General features: G+C 42.6%; 1 protein-coding gene and 3 non-coding genes across 4 annotated transcripts; 3 read left to right on the top strand and 1 right to left on the bottom strand.

Moving 5' to 3' along the window:
- The first annotated feature begins 2,119 nt into the window (after window positions 1-2,119).
- Trnac-gca lies at window positions 2,120-2,191 on the top strand. The gene has a single exon. It is a non-coding gene; the product is annotated as a tRNA-Cys (tRNA).
- Window positions 2,192-3,194: 1,003 nt separating this feature from the next.
- Window positions 3,195-3,266, top strand: Trnac-gca. Its single transcript has one exon. It is a non-coding gene; the product is annotated as a tRNA-Cys (tRNA).
- Window positions 3,267-4,025: 759 nt separating this feature from the next.
- Window positions 4,026-7,445, bottom strand: LOC123474468. The gene has a single exon (XM_045176683.1). The coding sequence runs from the start codon at window positions 7,443-7,445 to the stop codon at window positions 4,026-4,028; it is 3,420 nt and encodes a 1,139-aa protein (XP_045032618.1).
- A 3,360-nt stretch (window positions 7,446-10,805) lies between these two features.
- Window positions 10,806-10,877, top strand: Trnac-gca. Its single transcript has one exon. It is a non-coding gene; the product is annotated as a tRNA-Cys (tRNA).
- Window positions 10,878-16,241: the final 5,364 nt, after the last annotated feature.

Genomic DNA, 16,241 nt, shown 5'->3' with positions numbered 1-16,241 from the left:
TCTCTCTTTTTCCTCCATCCGCGTTTAGATCTATCTATAAGTTCTCCGCCCGGTATTCTAGATACTATACGTTCTGACCAAAATTTGTCGTCTTGTGTAGCAGAGAAATCCCTTAGCTCAAGCTTGTTTGAATCTCTTCTTTTCCACGGTGCCGCTACATCGGCTGAGTGCGGCAAACTAATGTTTCTCTTCTCATCAATAGCTTTTGTGCTCTTGTCTTGCTGCTTTGATGTTGATTACAGCATTTTCATTAAACAAATGGTCCGCCCTATTAACTTTTTTGTCTGCATAAAATTGTATGCCCCTATATGTAGACACGTGGATGACTGTATAGACCATCAACAGTCGCTTTCTATTGTTGAAATTGTGTTCCTGATTATTGACCAGTGAACCACAGCATCAAACTGGTCCAGTCTATAGTCGACAATCGTCTCTATAGTTTTACAATGACGAAAGTAGTACAGCGAATGCGCAGCGTTAAAAAAGGGGGGGGGACATTAACACAGCACTCGGGTGCGTATAGCGCACCATTATATACGATGCTGTTGTCTGGTTGTTGTACAAAAGTAAAAAGTTCCAACACCTTATCATTGCCAACTGTGACGACTATAAAATAGGGATTTTATAGGTGGCGAGGACGGGGTCGCTTGAAAAAAAAAAAGAAAAAATGGGAGAAAATAGAAAAACAAAAAGGAAAACCATCAATCAGTGTCGGCGCCGATCGAAATGGTAATCCATCGAAACTACCGGGATGGCGGAACTGCTGAGCTTCTATGGCCAAGGTAAGTTTTATACAGACATATCCGCTCAGAAGAGATGAGACATCAGACTATTAAGTTGATGGCAATGGAATGACTTGGAGAGTCTAACGCTCCATATCAGGCCATGCAAGAGGATTTTTTTCTCGTAGGCTATTGTGTGTCGGTGATTGGTGTGTTTACGTATCGCTTTTTTATAATGCAATAAAACACACAAGGGATATAATGCAGTTTTTAATTATGCCGATCTCTTTGCTTTATAGGATTATAGCCGAGGAGATGATGCCGTCAAGGCTAAAAATTGAATTGAACAAAATTGAACCTATAATTCTTTGCGCAAATAGGTTGCGTGCTAACAATGTATAATATTCAGCTATTTTTGGCCACAGTCATAAAGGGAAGGTGTACATAAATGAAGGAGCGCTATACTCATCTATACGGATCTGCTTATCGGTAACGTGGCACACCATATGGTAGAGCAACAGGAGAGGCCGAACGGAGGCGATTAAAAAAAGCATGGAATATTCCTAAACTTGTTAATAGCTTGCAAAGACAATGAAAAGAAAAAGATTGAGTTCAAGGACTCAGATTTTCATTTCCGAACTTACAAATCGACATAATTAATAATTAACAGTTCAACAAACAAGTTTGCAATGCAAGGCTTTCATATATGGTAGTCACTTTTCATACTTCATGGAATGCGATCTTCCAGATTTAGCTTGCAATTCAGCTTTCCCCTTCATAATAAAGGTATTGATGATTACTCTTCCTGTAAATTGTAAATTAGGTTTTTATAGTTGAATGCCAATTACTCTCTAATTCAAAACTAGTTTATTGGTCCAATAATTGACGCCAATAATTGACGCTTCTGCGAAAAGCGTAAGTTGAAAGACTTGGCTTGTTATTACCGAACATTTTGATAACGGTGACGTCATGAAACGTAAGTGTGAAAGAAGACAAGACGGAGAACGAAGCAAACACTATAAATTGATTGAAATTTAGAAATCTTGGATCCAAAATCTGTTTATCTTTGGCCCACGTTACATGTCTATGGACAATTTTTTTCAAAAAAATTACCCGAAGGACATTACCGAAGGAATCTTGTTTTATTTAATGTGATCAAGCATCGAAATTGGATTCCTTGCCGTTTTTGAACACAAACTTTCTAGTATTATTCTGTATGCTTAATAAAATTAGAGAAAGATGAGCGAATAGTGAAAGCAATTTTGAAATACAAGATCCCAAAACAGATCAGCTTAGCTTATCAACGCAGGGCTTCATGTCCAATTCTAATCAAATTAAAAAATATTTGATAGATTCAGCACAAAATTTGTTATTTTGTCCTCTTTTTAACTGATCAAGGTGGTATAGCTCAGTGGTAGAGCATTCGACTGCAGATCGAAATGTCCCCAGTTCAAACCTGGGTGCCCCCTTGTGATTATAATTGATATAATAAAAAAACTGAGTGAATAAGCTTACGGATTATGGAAGTTCCTAAACTAGATGTACTCAAGAATTACTAAAAAAATTGAGTTATTTCTGAAATTGTACGTACGGTTATTGAAGCACACCATGTTTCTCATTTAGATCTAATTTCTTTTCTACCAAGAAACCAAATTAGCTGTTGTGTAAAGTCTGTTTATTTTATTCAATGTGATCAAGCATCGAAATCGGATTCCTTGCCGTTTTTGAACACAAACTTTCTGCTATTATTCTGTATGCTTAATAAAATTAGGGAAAGATGAGCGAATAGTGAAAGCAATTTTGAAATACAAGATCCCAAAACAGATCAGCTTAGCTTATCAACGCAGGGCTTCATGTCCAATTCTAATCAAATAAAAAAATATTTGATAGATTCAGCAGAAAATTTGTTATTTTGTCCTCTTTTTAACCGATCAAGGGGGTATAGCTCAGTGGTAGAGCATTCGACTGCAGATAAAAATGTCCATAGTTCAAACCTGGGTGCCCCTTTGTGATTATTATTGATATAATAACAAACCTGAGTAAATAAGCTTACGGATTATGGAATTACCTAAATTATATGTACTCAAGAAATACTAAAAAAATTGAGTTATTTCTGAAATTGACGTACGGTTATTGAAGCACACCATGTTTCTTATTTAGATCTAATTTTCTTTCTACCAAGAAACCAAATTAGCTGTTGTTTAAAATCTGTTTATTTTATTTAACGTGATCAAGCATCGAAATCGGATTCCTTGCCATTTTTGAACACAAACTTTCTGCTATTATTCTGTATGCTTAATAAAATTAGGGAAAGATGAGTGAATAGTGAAAGCAATTTTGAAATACAAGATCCCAAAACAGATAAGCTTAGCTTATCAACGCAGGGGTTCATGTCCAATTCTAGTCAAATTAAGAAATATTTGATCGATTCAGAACAAAATTTGTCATTTTGTCCTCTTTTTATCTGAAAAAGGGGGTATAACTCAGTGGTAGAGCATTCGACTGCAGATCGAAATGTCCCCAGTTCAAACCTGGTTGCTCCCTTGTGATAATTATTAATGTAATAAATTACTAACACTGGCTAATTCTCGTGTGTAATTAACGCCGCCAAACGTGTTTTTCCCTTGTCGTTACGTCGTCTACGTTCCCCTGCCTCCGTTCTCGCCTATGGCACAATACCGACCGCGACAAAGCCTCTTCTAGCTGTTTCGGAGTTGTAGGATTCGGAACATAGCCGGCTCTGCGTTCCTAAGCGGACGCACCATCCTTATCCCAAGACTCCAACAAGCAGAGTTTCACAGCTGGGCGGTGAAGTTCGGAGGTTTTGGTAGCGGAACGAAGGTGAACGATTGCGGAACGGACTACGCCATCTGGGCCGGAAAACACCTTGATGACACGAGCGATTGGCCATTCTCCACGGGGTGTATCTGGCTCGATAACGATCACGATGTCGCCAACGTTGAGATTCTTTTGTCCATGTAGCCATTTTCGTCGTTCCGTTAGGCTAGGAAGATACTCTCTCATCCAACGTCTCCAGAAACAATCAGTTAGGTACTGAGCAATGCGGTACTTCCTTTTGGTCGTCATATCGTTTTCGTCGAACAGATCAAAAGGTATGTACGGATTTTCGTGTCCAAGGAGAAGATGATTTGGCATAATGGGTTCAGGATCCGCCGGGTTTACACTTACATACGTTAACGGGCGGCCGTTGAGAAGTTTCTCCACTTGAATTAGCGTGGTGACTAAGGTATCGTCAGTCAGAGTTTGCTCGTTGAGTACGAATCTTAAGGCACGTTTTGACGATTAAACTAGACGTTCCCAGGTTCCACCAAAATGTGGCGCGGAAGGTGGGTTGAAACTCCAAGTCACCGTTCTTCGTTTTCGCCCATCTTGAATGGCTAGCTGTTCCATCCGACGGAGACACTCGGAAAATTCACGCACAGCTCCAACAAAGTTTGTGCCATTATCACTGTGATAATGTTTCGGGGTTGTACGGCGATCTTCGAAGCGACTGATGCAGTTGATGAAGGAGGAAGTGTCAAGAGAGCACGACATTTCCAGGTGCACGGCTCTTGATGACATGCAAGTAAATAAACAGGCACAGCGTTTTACCTTCCGTCTGAATATCGTTACGTTGTACGGGCCAAAGAAATCTACTCCGGTTTGTGTAAAGGCGGGGTAGAAAGGCTTCAGACGGTAACCGGGAAGAGCGGCCATCATTGGGCAAAGTGCCTTTGCGTAGTGTTGCTTGCATTTGAAACACATGTTTATAATTTTACTAACCGTTTTTCGTCCGCGTTGAATCCAGTAGAGTTTACGTAATTCGTGAAAGGTTCTCTCTGTAGTGGAATGTACGAATTCGAGGTGGAAACTATAAATCAGCAATTCCGTGATTTTTTCGTCGGCTGGGAGTATGATCGGATGGCGAGCTTCCGGTGGGGCTGGAGCATTTTCAATACGTCCTCCGACCCGTAAAATTTCTTGATGGTCGACGAATGGCGTTAACGTGATTAGGCTTGAACCAGGATCGAGCTGCTTTCCCTCCCTTATATTACTGTAATCTTCAGGAAAGGCAGACATCTGGGCGCGCCTAAACAATTCCGCTTCTGCATTCTTGACCTCGGTTTCCGATAGTTTGCCGAAATCACGATGGGTTTTTTCATTCCGAGCATTATTAATGAAACGTTTGACGTAGCCGACGACGCCGACTAAAAACGGATAGCGGGAGGTGTACGTGGTGAGCCGGTCAATGGAATCGGTTACGTGTAGTGTCGCACCAACCCATCTCGTACAGCGAACTTCGGGATCCTCTGTTTCGTCAATTCCCTGTTTTACATCGGGGAAGGCCGGCCAGTTTTGCGGTGATTGATAGAGGAAAGATGGTCCGGTAAAGAAACGATGCTCGATGGAAAATTCTGTAGATGTGACGCCACGGCTGACGTCGTCTGCTGGGTTTTGAGTTGTAGGGACATAACGCCATTGACTACTTTCGGACAGCTCCAATATTTCGCCTATTCGGTTTCCAACGTAAACATGAAATCGATAGTGTGGAGAGTTGATCCATCTCAAAACCGTTGTGGAGTCCGACCAGAATGTGGCTTGGTCGATTTTTAGTCGGAGTTCTGACTTGATCACTGATGCTAGACGGGCGGCGAGTAATGCTGCACACAGCTCAAGTCTGGGAATCGAAACGTATTTGATGGGTGCCACTCTTGCCTTGGCCATGACAAATGACACCTTTACGCCGTCGGGATTGTCAAATCGGAGATAGGCGATGGCACCAAATGCCGATTCCGATGCGTCAGCAAACAGATGAAGTCCCACACCTCGCGCTTTTGGTAGCTCTGGGTTAAAACATCGTGAGACGGAGAGCGGTTTTAGCTTCGAGAGGGAGACGGCCCAATGTTGCCACTCATCGACGGACGTCTGGTCTAGTTGATCGTCCCAGCCAACCGATTTTCTGCATACAGCTTGCAGGATAAGTTTTGCATGTAGCAATACCGGTGAAAGAAACCCAAATGGGTCGTAGACGCTTGACGTTTCTCGAAGTATTTCTCGTTTCGTCGCTCCATCCAGTTTTATGCTTGCGCTCACCACAAACGAATCGCTGCCGTAGTCGAGTGAGAGCCCCAGCGTCCGCTCTATGGGCATTCCGTGTAGGGCTAAATCGATGGATGAGACTGGATTGCCAGGCAACGACAACAGAACTTTTGGACATGATGAACCCCATTGGGCGAGCTCGAATCCTCCTCGAAGTAGAACGTCTGCCACCCTTTTTGCGTGCTGAATAGCTTCTTTGGCAGTTGGGAATGATGTCAACCAATTATCCACGTAAAAATGGTCGATTATTTGGTTGGTAACGTCGGCGGCATCAATCCCGCCGTCTTCGGCTGCTTGACGTAGAACGTGAGCACAAATTGCCGGAGAGCAAACTGCGCCGAAGAGTTGCACGTTCATTTGGTAAACGGAGGGTGGTTCCTGTATACCCGGGTCACGATAGAAGAAGCGAAGTGTCGGCCCGTCTTTTGGCCGCACCCTTACTTGGTGGAACATTTTAACAATATCCGCGCTCAACGCTATCGGATGTTGTCGGAAACGTATCAGCACACCAATGAGGTTGGTTAGCAGGTCGGGTCCTTTCAGCAGGGCAGAGTTCAGCGACATTCCCTTGTAGTACGCGGAGGCATCAAAGACCGGGCGGCTTTTTTCAGGTTTCTTCGGATTTATCACCGGATGGTGAGGCAGAAACCAGGTTCGGCCAGCTGGACGATAGTTAACCTCCTCAGCTGAGAGTTTTCGGGCGTGACCAAGGCTGATATACTCGTTGATTGCTGCGGAGTACCTTTTACCAAGGTTTTCGTCGGCGATGAGTCTTCGTTCTAGCTTGAGAAAGCGCGCTAGTGTAGACTGGCTGTTGTCGGGCATGTTCGGCTCTTCGTGTTTCGAGAGAAGTCCCGACTTGTATCGATCGCCTACGAATTTCGTCGTTTCGTTTAGGATCTTGTTCGCGCGTAATTCTTCATCGCTTATCGGCACCTTGACACCTACTCGGTCTTCGTAAGTCTCGGTGAGTAGAAAGCGATCAATTGCATTCACAAGATCTTGGTCGGGTGGGGGCGCTAATGAGAGCGAGTTGCACTGCAGTTGTGCAACGGCGGCTGGGGAGATCGGTCCAGCTATACACCATCCAAAGGCTGTTCGTAGTCCTCGCGGGGCCCGCTCGTTCAACGGATCTCTTTTGATTTCCAGGACCTCTTGCGGCGCCATATCACACGAGCCGATCAACACGTTAACGTCCACGGAATTTTGGGTGGGAACTTTCAATCCGGCTAGATGAGGCCAATCCTTAACCAACTTCTTTAGGTCAACGTTTTCGTTTCTGATTCTTAAGACGGGAACGGAGTAACAGTTCGGGATTTCGAAGGAACTGCTTTTGTCCAAAGAAGAGATTGTGAAAGACACCTTTGTTGTATTTGCGGTTGTGTCGCGGCCGTGATACGTTACGATTCTTGAAATTCCCTTCTCGCCTTGAAGTCCAAATTCGTTTGCAAGCGCGTTGGTTATCATTGAGATTTGGCTTCCCGGATCCAGCAATCCATAACCGGTCCAGGTTCGGCCATTAGCTTCAATTAATATAGGGATGATAGGCAGCAAGGTCGTTTCACTTTCGTAGCCATAGGAGACTGAGCCGTTAAACGGGCTCTTTTGAGATGAGGATGACATCAGGCTAGTTCGTGGCGTTTTCGGGTACTATCGCGGTGCTCCATGGAGAAGAGGGTGGTGAAGACGTTTACACTCGTCCGTTCCACATTCCTTTTCCTTCGTACACTCGGAACTTAGATGGCGGTCGTCGAGACACCGGTAACAGCATATTTTTTCTTTGACGATTTCTGATCGTTCCGTGGGATTTAAGGCTTTAAACTTCTCACAGAGGTAAAGGCGATGAGCACCGTCACAATGTGGGCAGGACGCAATTTTTACGGTCGTGGAAAAGACCATAGGAGTCGTGGTCGATTTCTTCTGTTTTTCGTTCGACGACCTGTGGACGTTTTCTCGAGTTTTCGGATGACTGCCTTGCTGGGGTGTGGGGTTGACGCCAACACGGACGAATTTCCGAACTTCCGATGCAGCTCTTTCAATGCAAAGGAGTATAATCCAGGGTTGGGTAGAACTTCGCCAAGATTGTTCTGAATTTCGGTCGTCAAGCTTGCACGTAGATGGTGTTGACGTTCAGCATTGCTGAAACATGTGTCGTGAATTTTAACCTTGAATGACTGTATAAACATAGGCCAGTTTATCGGGTTGCCGTCAAACTTTGGTGGTTCAGCTTTCGGCGGTCTCGATGATAAACGAAATGTCGGAGGTGCGTCATGACGATTTACGGCGAATATCCAGGCATCAGGAGAATACACCGTTGGTTGTGGAGCGTGAACTGGTATTTGAGGTGGAAACGTTTGTTGCGTAACTCGGTTGTGGACGGGTGGCGCCGACGTCGTGGTTGTTTGAATCAGTGACGGACGAGCGCTTGAGGTGAATTGCTGAGCTATACTTGGATTTGTCTGGTTGAATACATTTGGTGGTACGTAGCTGGAGGCGTTGGCATTTAGCTTGGGAATCGACAAGGACGGCTGGTCGGACGTAGACGGCTGTTCAGACGCAGCCGGCTCGTATTGAGAGCATGGTTGCGTTGACGATGCTGTCCCACACGGTATACGGAAATTTGGGATGAGCGTAACAGGTGGATGAGATGGGACGGCAGAAGGTTTGCAGACATCTGTTTTGTCAAACCCGGACGTTTCCATTTCGTCGATCTCTTCGGCAACTGCTAATTCGTCTGCGAGCTGTTTGCGTAACAAGGAGCCAGTGTATCGTTGCTTCTCCAGCTCCATTTGCAATTGTCGTTCCTTACGTGCTGCTTCAACACGCCTTTCTTCTGCTTTTCTAGCGATTTCCAACTGCTGCATACTTTCATCCTCTTCGGCTTGTTGTAAGGCTTCAACTCTTTCCTGTTGAATCTTTAGTTGCATTTCTTTTTCTAGCCGCTCTGCCTCTTGAAGTTAACGGCGTGTCGATGAGGCTGATGAACGGTTAGAAGTGCTACTGCGGCTGGAACCTGCAACTGATCTTGCGCGGGCCTGACCGGAATCTAGGTAGTTGGCCATGTCAGCTAACGCCTTCGAATGTTTGATGGAAATATCAATTCCACAGCTGGTTTCTCTGTCCAGCTCTTCGCCGTCGAACATACAGACTTCCACGTAGCGACGGTGAATTCTTTCAACTATGTCGTATGCACGGACCAAGCCAACACGATATACGTTGACTGTATCAACATCTTCCAGCATCCGGACGGCAAGGAGAGCTTGATTGAGCGACTTCGTGTGAATTCTCTTTGCCTGAGTACGGTAATGCTTTAGCTCAGCGGGATCGTTGGTCGTTTGCCATTCTTCCAATTCCTCCTCCGGTTCTTTTTCTTGAATAGCTTCAAGGGGAAAGGCGTCGTTGGCCATGCTTGAATGACAACGGATGACGTACGGGAGCAATTTGCGGAATGGATACGTGATCTGCCACGCGAGACTGATTTGCGAATGTAACACGTTACACGTTATTTAAGACACGAGCTTGTCGACGAGACGGGTACAAGCTTAGGTTTTCAACAATCAAGTTATTAGGACAGTACTTCGAGCGTAGACGACTCAGGGTGCTATAGGGCGAGTACGTGTGAACGTAAATCGTCTAATTAAGTTCTGTTGTAAAAGTAACGCTTGATTGAAGATCCTCTCACTGAGAGACAATGTCGGCATGAATATTCGTGCTGTGGCGTAAACGATGTGTTCGATACAGAGCGATAAGACGACTACAATTTACGGATCATTTCGTTGGGATTCACGATTCCCGGTCGATGCACCAAAATGTTATCGATACGCACTGATTTTATACTGTTGGTAATTTTCGATGCTCTGTATTGTTTTACGAGCACGTTTAAATCAAAACTGACATTTAAGTGTTAGAAAACTGTTATATTGAAAACGATTGACGCGACTGTAACTGGGGAATTCTCGTGTGTAATTAACGCTGCCAAACGTGTTCTTCCCTTGTCGTTACGTCGTCTACGTTCCCCTGCCTCCGTTCTCGCCTATGGCACAATACCGATCGCGACGAAGCCTCTTCTAGCTATTTCGGAGTTGTAGGATTCAGGACAGTTATTGAAGCATACCATGTTTTCTTATTTAGGCCTTATTTTCTTTCTACTAAGAAACCAAATTAGCTTTTGTTTAAAGTTTGTTTATTTTATTTAACGTGATCCAGCATCGAAATCGGATTTTTCTCCGTTTTTGAACACAAACTTTCTGCTATTATTCTGTATGCTTAATAAAATTAGGGAAAGATGAGCGAATAGTGAAAGCAATTTTGAAATACAAGATCCCAAAACAGATCAGCTTAGCTTATCAACGCAGGGCTTCATGTCCAATTCTAATCAAATTAAAAAATATTTGATCGATTCAGCACAAAATTTGTCATATTGTCCTCTTTTTAAGCGATCAAGGAGGTATAGCTCAGTGGTAGAGCATTCGGCTGCAGATAGAAATGTCCCCAGATCAAACCTGGGTGCCCCATTCTGATTATAATTGATATAATAAAAGATACTGAGTGAATAAGTTTATGGATTATGTATTTTCCTAGACTATATGTACTCAAGGAATACTTAATCCATTGAGTTATTTGTGAAATTGTTCGTACGGTTATTGAAGCACTCCATGTTTTCTTATTTAGATCTAATTTTCTTTCTACCAAGAAACCAAATTAGCTGTTGTTTAAAATCTGTTAATTTTATTTAACGTGATCAAGCATCGAAATCGGATTCCTTGCCGTTTTTGAACACAAACTTTCTGCTATTATTCTGTATGCTTAATAAAATTAGGGAAAGATGAGCGAATAGTGAAAGCAATTTTGAAATACAAGATCCCAAAACAGATCAGCTTAGCTTATCAACGCAGGGCTTCATGTCCAATTCTAGTCAAATTAAGAAATATTTGATCGATTCAGCACAGAATTTGTCATATTGTCCTCTTTTTAACAGATTAAGTGGGTATAGCTCAGTGGTAGAGCATTTGACTGCAGATCGAAATGTCCCTAGTTCAAACCTGGGTGCCCCCTTGTGATTATAATTGATATATTAAAAGATACTGAGTAAATAAGCTTATGTATTATGGAATTTCCTTGACTATATGTTCTAAAGAAAAACTTAATCCATTGAGTTATTTCTGAAATTGTTCGTACGGTTATTGAAGCATACTATGTTTTCTTATTTTGATCAAATTTTCTTTCTACCAAGAAACCAAATTAGCTGTTGTTTAAAATCTGTTTATTTTATTTAACGTGATAAAGCATCGAAATCGGATTCCTTGCCGTTTTTGAACACAAACTTTCTGCTATTATTCTGTATGCTTAATAAAATTAGGGAGAGATGAGCGAATAGTGAAAGCTATTTTGAAATACAAGATCCCAAAACAGATCAGCTTAGCTTATCAACGCAGGGCTTCATGTCCAATTCTAATCAAATTAAAAAATATTTGATAGTTTCAGCACAAAATTTGTTATATTATATAAGTAGTCAACATATAAGTTAGTGTAGTGATAAAGGATAGCAATATCCAAGAGAAATTTGTTCGAATTGCAGGGATTCCACAGAACTTAGACTTGGGAGTAGTTCAGACACGTCTTAAGGAATTTGGAAATGTAATTGAAGCTTGGTGGGAGCGCTATCGGGTGGCTGAGGATGAAGTTTTATACCCTGTCCTAGCAACGACGGTGACGAAAAACATTCCCTCATACATTACCATTGGCAGTTATCGTGCCATGGTAAAGTATGACGGACAAAAGCCCACTTGCAGACTTTGCGACGAAGAGACACACTTTAGCTACGACTGCCCAACTTTAAAACGAAACCAGGAACCCACCATTGTCCAAAAACCTCTTGCTAAAAAGACTAAAAAGACAGAGACTATTAAACAGACACCCGTAGTAATTCCCGTGGTAGCAAATTCCATGGTTTCCCAGGTACCTCTGGGGAGTGAATCACAAGATTCACTCTCAGGAAGTACTAATAATTTGGAAACTGAAACCATGGAATGTGACACCGCTACCACTCCCGCATCTGTACCTCCGAAAGACAATCCTTTGAAACCAATTACGAAATCCAAAATAGCAGCACCTCACACAGAGACAGAAGACCAGGAAACAGTGACAATTATCATGGAATCAATGGAACCCGACACGGGGGAAATTGGTACCACTGATCCAGACAAAACTAAGGACCCCCTGAAAATTCCCACGGTACCACGAAGTAAACGATTTAAACCTACCCTGACGCCCCAAAATTCGAAACCCACTTCAGGCATTCCCGTACTAAAAAAACCTAACACATGACTTCACAATAAAAAATCGCTTCTATCAACATTGGAGGTATTCGATCAGTCGAGCGACGTCAAATTCTTTTAAATTTCTGCAGGGATGGTAATTTAGATATCGTAGGACTTTAAGAGGTAGCCTTTCACTCTTGCCCAATTATTGAAAGCTGTTACCACTTGCTAGCAAATGTCGGTCCCAACAAAAAAGGAACAGCCATTCTAATTAGACATGGTCTGGAGTATTCTCGACTGCTTCTTGAACCTGACGGAAGGCTTATCTCCATTGACGTAAAATGTTTTACGTTTATTAATATCTATTAATATCAGGTAAGCAGGTAAAGAATGAGAGAAACAATTTTCTTCGTCAAACCGTTCCTGCCTACTCGGTTACCACTCGACTGCCCTTCGTGTTGATGGGCGATTTTAATTGTGTTGACGACATCCAAGATTGGGCAAATATCCAATCCCTCCCTGTCCCAAGTAGTGTTGTTAGCTATGCTTTGAAGGAGATGGTTACTGGTCTTGATCTGGTAGACATCTGGAAAAAGCTAAATCTTAGTGATCCGGGCCACACTTTCCATTACCACGACGGTTCTTCTAGGCTTGATAGGATTTATGCTAGTCGATCGTTTGCGGATAAATTTTTAAATATTTGTTTGCAGCTTTTATCGATTAGTGACCATCAGTCGGTACAATCAACACTTACTTGCAATCTTGATCTCCCAAATCGTAGCAGACCACCTGCCGGATTGTGGAAACTAAATACTTCAATTTTGTCAGAAGAAGGTTTTCAGAAATACGTAACCAATTTCATTCAGGAATCTGCTAATCATCCTCTTAGGGAAAGTAATGTAGCGAATTGGTGGGAGAGTGTCCTGAAACCGGGTATCAAGCGTATTTCGGTGGATTATTCCAGGCAAAGAGCAAGGTTGATAAGAGAAACTAAGTTTTTCTATCAATCTTGCATACAGGAAATGGCCGAAGCAGATACCTTTGATTGGGTTGCCTTTCAACAGTTGAGAAAATTTTCAAAGTCTTGGGAGGAGAGCACACTCAAAGGGTATGGGATTCGTTCCCGCTGCTTCGAAGGGCCAGATGTAGAGGAAGCAAGTATTTTTCACATAAATCATGCCAGGAATAATTATCGAAAATGTTGCATTGATAGGATCATTGCCCCCAATGGCACTTGCTTATCGACCAAAGAGGAAATTTCAGCAGAAATTGTTGCTTATTTTACAAAAATTTTTAAGACTTAACCTTCTCCTGACATACTGGCAGGGTCTGAGTTCCTTGAAGGAGTAAGAGATTGCTTTAAGCCAACCCCAAACCTAACAGCACCAATTTCCCTTCTTGAGATTAGAGCTGCTCTAATAGCAATGAAGTCAAACAAGTCCCCTGGCACCGATGGAATTCCTTACGAGTTTTACGTAGAATTTTGGGACGTGATCGCACCCCACTTCTTGGATATGTTTAATCATATCCTGGAAAGGGAAACTCTGACGTCTTCGCAGTGCCAAGCGGCGATCAGGCTAATTCCTAAGTCTTCGGGACTTGGTGGAATTTCCAATTTTCGGCCAATTTCTCTTTTGAATTGTGACTACAAAGTCATGGCATCTGTCTTACCGAGACGATTAAGGCAGACACTATCTTCTTCCATAGGGCCTCATCAAAAAGGTGGGGTACCTGGTAGATTGATTTTTGATAATTTAAGTCTTTATAGAGATGTCATTCAATTCGTTGATGACCTGGGATGTCATGACTCTTCCAACTCTTCGATTCGGGGTATGGGCGCTGCCATTGTTGGAGTTGACTTTGAAAAGGCCTAAGACCTGGTTAACAGGGAAGTCCTCTTGAGGATTCTGGATGTTATGGGTTACCCCAACACTTTCGTCCGTTGGTTACAGACTATGTATTCTGTAACAGGAATGTCAATCCTCAACGGATCAGAAGTGGCTGGGGTGATTTATGATATTCAGTCGATTCGCAAGGGATGCCCCCTATCTGTCCATCTCTTCGTTCTATACATTGAGCCATTACATATGCGTTTATCTCGAGCTCTCAAGGGTATATCATTGTTTAATGAATAACTCACTGTCAGAGCCTTTGTTGATGACGTCACCATTTTCGTTTCATGTGACGAAGATTTTACCAGGGCAGGACAAGTCCTTGACTTGTTCTGTCAGTGGACAAAGGAAAAAATGAATAAGGAGAAAACAAAACCCCTGGGACTCGGGACTTGGAGCTCTAGATCAATTTGGCCTCTTGAGTGGCTTGTGTCAGCACCAACATTGTCCCTGTTAGGAATTAAATTCTCTCACTCCATAGTCGAGACAGCTGGTAGGGTCTGGAATGATGCATTCGGCTCTCTAAATGGTATTCTGCGAGAGAATGCCTGTCGACGTTTTAATATTTACCAAAAGGTGATTTTCCTCAAGTCGAAGGCTCTCTCAGGAACTGTGTATATTGCACAGGTATTACCTTGTAATCCAAATATAGCTGACCAGGTTTCAAAGGCTGTCATGAAGTTCCTATGGATGGGAAAAGTGTAACGGCCGAAAAAACTGTAATATACCGTACTGTCAAACAAGGGGGACTGGGAATGGTCAACACACACCTGTTTTACCGTTCCCTTTTCCTGTGCTTCATGTATAAAGTCCTGACAGGCCCCAACAGCCCAGAAAGCTCTCTACTTCAGTATTGGATGTCCTTCCCTCTCCGAACCTTATTGCCACTCTACAAGGACAACACCGTACCCGTAGCAGTCATGAAGAGGCCCTATTACCTTCAGGAACCCCTGCATCAAATCAAGCAACTCTTTGCATCTTCAATCCTGGTGCAGGGGAATCAAATGGTTCATCGGAAAACTTACAACCATTGGGTCCTGGAGGTGACGACCATGGGAAAGCTGGAGATCCTGAGGCCTAATCTGGATTGGCCACGAATCTGGAAGGCGACTGCAGCCCTTCCTAGTAACACCAGAGAGACCATGTTCCTGTTCAACCAGCGACTTCTCCCTACCAGGACCAGATGCCATCGGTTGGATCCCAACAAGGACGCAAAATGCCCAATCTGCCATCAAACCCCGAAACCGATGAGCATCTGATGTTCCAGTGTCCTGAACGCCTCACCGTTTGTAGCTGGTTTGAAGGAATCATGAGTCAAAAGGGCTGCAAGACATCAAAAGAAGATCTGATTCGTGGTCATTTTGGGCCAATAGGGAATCTCCGGCAAGCGTTTACTCTTCTGGCTGCCTACATCTTCATCAACTGGAAGGCAAGGAACCATCAACGTACCCCAAATCAAGAAGAAGTAGAGAGCTTATGGAAAAAACTTTACCCCCATAGTTAAATCAGAGAAAACAAAACCCCTGGGACTTGGAGCTCTAGATCAATTTGGCCTCTTGAGTGGCTTGTGTCAGCACCAACATTGTCCCTGTTAGTTACCACCATTCTTTTTTATCTTTTCCCATATTTTACGTTCGTTTTGTTCATTTAGTTTGTTTGTGTTTTATTTAATACCTAAATATGTAAAACCTTTGTTTATTTTTGTTTATTGTAATATCCTACCCCAATGTCATCTGCTATTGTTTACTATTGTTTATTTTTGTTTAGCACAACCTATGATCCCTTGCATTTGCTTGTTTTTGTTTCTGTTTTGCACTAAGACCCCCATTGCCAAATTTTCTTTTCTCTGCCCTAATAACGTCTGCATCCGAGGGGCGAAATTATTTGTTGGTTTTTGTTTGCTTTTGTTTGTTTTGTTTTTTGAAAATTGAAAATTAACAGAAAATAAAAGAGAATTAAAAAATAAAAAAAAATTTCCCCAGTTCAAACCTGGGTGCCCCCTTGTGATTATAATTGATATAATAAAAGATACTGAGTGAATAAGCTTATGGATTATGGAATTTCCTATACTATATGTACACAAGAAATACTTAATCAGTTGAGTTATTTCTGAAATTGTTCGTACGGTTATTGAAGCACTCCATGTTTTCTTATTTAGATCTAATTTTCTTTCTACCAAGAAACCAAATTAGCTGTTGTTTAAAATCTGTTTATTTTATTTAATGTGATCAAGCATCGAAATCGGATTCCTTGCCGTTTTTGAACAC

This window comes from Daphnia magna, linkage group LG7 (assembly GCF_020631705.1).
Source record: "Daphnia magna isolate NIES linkage group LG7, ASM2063170v1.1, whole genome shotgun sequence".
Lineage (NCBI taxonomy): Eukaryota > Metazoa > Arthropoda > Branchiopoda > Diplostraca > Daphniidae > Daphnia > Daphnia magna.
Note: the sequence above shows the minus strand (reverse complement) of the source record. Positions and strands in the feature narration are given on the sequence as shown.